At 34.0% G+C, this 4,578-nt stretch overlaps 1 protein-coding gene across 1 annotated transcript; it reads right to left on the bottom strand.

Moving 5' to 3' along the window:
* Positions 1 to 498: 498 nt before the first annotated feature.
* Positions 499 to 4,136, bottom strand: LOC21400208 (ubiquinol oxidase, mitochondrial). The gene is made up of 4 exons (XM_010095856.2): positions 3,656 to 4,136; positions 3,445 to 3,573; positions 1,612 to 2,100; positions 499 to 820 (listed from the first exon to the last, which is right to left on the bottom strand). Exons 1-4 carry the CDS (start codon positions 3,953 to 3,955, stop codon positions 761 to 763), a joined length of 978 nt encoding a protein of 325 aa, XP_010094158.1. The 5' UTR covers positions 3,956 to 4,136; the 3' UTR covers positions 499 to 760.
* Positions 4,137 to 4,578: the final 442 nt, after the last annotated feature.

Here is a 4,578-nt window from a genome sequence, read left to right as displayed (position 1 = left end):
GATTAAAGCCTTTAAAGTCTAAGCCGCGCCCTCAAAAATTTAAAAAAAATAACTCAAATTTTAATTTTATTTAAATTTATATTTTTTTAAATTTAAACTCAAGTTTAAGATTAAAATTTAAATTCAAGTTTCTCTTTTAATTCGAGTTCAGAAACTCAAATTTAAATTAATAAACAGTATTTTTTCTATTTTTAAAAATGCTATAAATTTTTCGTTTTAATCTTGATTGAGATGATTTTTTTCTATGCGTTGACAACGAAAAGACGAATAAAACTCCACCTCTATACCCTATTAAAATTTTTCATCACTATTAAATTTTTATTAAAATACTATCTAAATATAAATTTAAGTTTTGACTCACTCAAACACAAACTTAAAAAAATTCTTATCTTAAATGTACACAACCAAACACAAACTCAAATTACAACTTCAACTCAAATTATAATTCAAATTTAACTTAAAAATTATACTCAAATTACACTCTAAAAAAACACATCCTAAACATAAATATAAACTTTTCATGGGAAAAGGATATGTAGCCCTAGGAGAAGCTTGACAGTTGACACAGGCAAAAGTTACTAACAATAATAAAGGTAGCGGAACCGCCATAAATGTCAAGGTCACTTCAACTAATTGTTCAACCTTTACTTCTCTTTTCATCCACACGGATTGTGATTCGTGCTTTAGGTAAACCATAAAACTAACATTATTCGGCACATATAATAGACACACTAAAACCACATATTTGAGCAAGATAATACTAATGGTATCCAACAGGAGCTGGAGCTTCTCTCAATTCCTTTCCTTGAAAATGGATATCCTGCAAGCCAAAAACAAAACAAAAAACAAAAACAAAAAAAAACCAATAAAAGGAGAGCAAGTCCCATCTTAGAATCAGTTTATAGCAAACGAACATGGTTGTTCTCTAACAAAGAAGAATCATTTTTTGAAACAAAAAACGAATTTTATTGATGATCAAAAATCACGAATTACAACAAAGAGGAAGAGGTTTCATAGAAAAAATAAAAACAGAAAATAAAAAACTAAGAAAGGCTATAGAAAAAGGATCCCAACTCCCAACTAAATCCGAAACAAACAAGGAATCATTTTAGCACCGATTAAAGCATCTCTAATACAATGCTATAATTGATGTGTCAATTATAAATTTAACATTTAAGTATAAAAAACACTCTCTAATGCAATGCTATTTGATGTGCCAAATTTTTCATATGTTATATTTAGTGACAAATTTTCCACCAAATATAGTATATGAAAAACTTGACATTTAATTACTATTAGTTGAAATATTTACTTTTTTATGTAATCATTGTAACTTTTACATCTTCTAATTATTTTTAACATAAAAATTTACTTTTACAACTTTCAAAGCTTAATAATTATTAAAAATAGTAAATTTACCATTTCAAATAACATTATGCATTGGAACATAAATGAAAATAACATATCATATCATATCATATTTTTTTATGATAAATATACAATTGGCATTAGCATTTGCATTGGAGATGATCTTTAGATGGGGCAACATTGTGGATGAGGAGAGAAATTGCAAGAACAAACAGAGCATAATGTAAACCAAGAAATGCTTACTGATGCAAAATGGTTAACATCTCGATGGTGAGCTTCATCGGCACGAATAACAGTAATCACATCCTTAAGGGTTGCATCCTTGGGTAGCCTCCAGTAGTCAATAGCAATTGCAGGGGCAGGAACATTTTCGATCTTACCCTCATTAATATCCTTCAAATATTCGGTGTAAGAGTGTATAGCCTCCTCCTCCAAGTACCCAACAATCCTATGAGAAAGCTTAGGAGAGAGTAGATAGAGCACAAAGTAAGCGTTGAAGAAGACTCCCTGCACGGCAAGAACCAGCATCCTCTCATACCATTTTGGATGGACGAGTTCCACCATCGTCATCAGGTGCATCCTCTCGTTTTCTGCTTCTTCGATCAAGGCTTTGATCCAACCACCACTTTGCTGGAACTTGCGGAGAGATCTCAGGTGCAAGAGAGCTCCTCCTACCATACCAGGGACAGCCGCAACAGTTTCCAGCATCATTGCACGGCAACCATACCGCCTCTGCAAATTATCTCATTGATTAATACAAGAATGTTCTATCGACCAATGCCAAGCACCATGCTGAAGAAAAGATATACTGTTGAGAGAGAAGGGTAACTCAAAAAGGTACAAAGTTCCCAATACTGTTCCAGCTTGGAATGTGCAAACTCCCAAGACATGTCAGTTTGGCTAATGACTTTCAACCATTATGCTGAACATAAGATGTCTTGAGACAGATGGCTAACTCACAAGGCTATAAAATGATTAGTTTGTTTCTTTGGTGATGGATAGGGACGTTACTTATTTACCATTATATTTTAACATATCTGAACTCATTAAGATAACATGCTACCGTATTTACTATTATTATTATTGTTATTATATACTATTATTATTATTATTATTTTTATTTTAAAAAAAGGTCTAAGCATGAGGTCCAGGGATCCAGGGTATAAACTGTAAAGGTTTCTGAAACAGCTGGAGGAAGAAAAGTAATGAAAATACCATGCAATAAACACATAAGAAACATTATGCGTTTGCTTTAGACAAGAATCTGCCATAGCAGAATGAACTTATACAATATTAACAACAATATGTAATAGGAAAGTAAGAGCTGGAAGAAGAGGAGTTTCCTTTCATCTCGCTTTACTATAGATACGTATATGCAGGTATTACACACACACATACACATAAAATAGGCGCAAACTTACAGTTTGACGCAGATACTAATATACACATAAATACGCAGTACATGTATGGATAAGGACTCATATATTCAAACACAATAACCCATATTACACATAAACTAGAAGCTAAATATTAGATATAACACAGTCGTTTCAGTAAGCAACTTTCCTTTTTTGTTTTACAGACTCCCTGATTTCATTTACACTATACATATCATTCCAAGAAGGAGATTTCTACGCTCAGCCTTGAAAAATAAACTACCAGTAAGTCTTTAATTCACATTTACTGTAGGAGACCCTACTATAGAAGAGCCCTTTCAAAAACTAGAGCAACTTTTTTTTTTTTTTAAGATATGGATTAAAGCAATTTTCAATGTACCCATTTGATGTTATAATCTTCTATAAAACATTAATGATTTAAAGACATCTGCTATAGTAGGTTAAAAAAATTCATACTGTGCAATCATTTGATTTATTGATTATAGTAAATGATAAAAAGAACCCAAAAGTTGGCACTATTATTCCCTTTCAATGATTTCTGTTCACACGCAATCCAACGGATTCTCCACCACGTGGAATGCAAACAGAGAAAAGCTAAAAACAAGCATACAAAAAACAGAAAAATCGTATAAAAAACAGAGTAGTGTCTGAAAAAATGAGAGAGAAGCTAAGAAGGAACCTTGAAAAACAAATCCGTCGGCCATCTCAGAAGCTTCACAGTTCTATAAGCAAACTTGTCAGAGAATGTCTTCGGCACATGATGTTTGCTCAGATCCACCGATAAGTCGGCGGTATAAGTCTCCCATGGCTGCCAAATCAAGGAACCAAAATTCAATTCCTAGAAATGAACAAAATCGGAAAAAAAAGGAAAGAAAACATGCTAATCTTACCAAAAAGCAGTTCCAAGGCCAGTCGGTCCCATCCTTTCGTTTGATCATCGGCCGCGAAATTCCCCAATAGCTCGAAACCATCAAATTGCTTTCGTCTTTCTTCGCTTCCGACACCGATTTTGGAGTCTCCTTCGGATTATCCTCCGGAGTCGAGGAAGACGCCGTGCTCATCATCATAATCCTCATCGCCATCGTCGTGCAAGCTCTGTTATCCTGAAATGCCGCCATGGAAATGTGGCTGTTAAAGCTCCTGCCAATGATCAGAGACCTCGCCGCCGACCTAGCGAAAACCCGAATCATCTTCGACTACTCGCAAATTCTCCGATTCCGACCAGGAATTTTTCTTCCTATTTGCTTCTTAAATCGCACAAGGAAACCGTTGTGTGGGAGTTGAAATGGATTTCCGAAGACTTGGGAGAGAGAGGTTTTGGAAAGAATACGCACAAGAAAATTTCAGAAAATGTTGTAGGAGAAAGTATACTGTAGCCTGAAGGACAAAACAAAATGTCCACATGGCAGAAAATAAGAGGTTACAATTAAGCAAGCTTAAACAAATAATTAAAGACAATAATTATATCTTAACAAAAAGAAAGAAAAAAAAAAGGTATCGACAAGTTTGCATTTGCTGGGCCAAAAGTAAGATCGCACGGTCGGGGAGATAAAAGCAAATTTCGGTGCACGTTAATGTGTTGGTGTGCGACGCAGATGATCGCAAGCGACAGAGTCCTAAGTGAGTGAATTGCCCGTTCACTTCACTAACTCTAATTTTATGATTTGAGTAAGAAAAGTGAACTTGAGTTATTTTTAATTAGAGTTGTAATGTGAATTTTGAGTTAAATGTTTAGTAAGAGATTGATGTGACATTTAAAACTTGAGTTATGTGTTCACTTGCACACAAGTAAACTCACCACTTACACAAGATA

The sequence above is a fragment of the Morus notabilis genome, unplaced genomic scaffold (assembly GCF_000414095.1).
Source record: "Morus notabilis unplaced genomic scaffold, ASM41409v2 Scaffold1219, whole genome shotgun sequence".
NCBI classification, from domain to species: Eukaryota; Viridiplantae; Streptophyta; class Magnoliopsida; order Rosales; family Moraceae; genus Morus; species Morus notabilis.
Note: the sequence above shows the minus strand (reverse complement) of the source record. Positions and strands in the feature narration are given on the sequence as shown.

What these genes read in the sequence shown, in the direction of transcription:
- LOC21400208 (XM_010095856.2), bottom strand. Translation starts at nt 3,955, where the DNA reads ATGATTCGGGTTTTCGCTAGGTCGGCGGCGAGGTCTCTGATCATTGGC. An exon ending in GGCCTTGGAACTGCTTTTTG is followed by an intron (nt 3,574 to 3,655) that starts GTAAGATTAGCA and finishes TTGATTTGGCAG; the next exon opens with CCATGGGAGACTTATACCGC. An exon ending in ATGTTAACCATTTTGCATCA is followed by an intron (nt 821 to 1,611) that starts GTAAGCATTTCT and finishes TTTGGCTTGCAG; the next exon opens with GATATCCATTTTCAAGGAAA.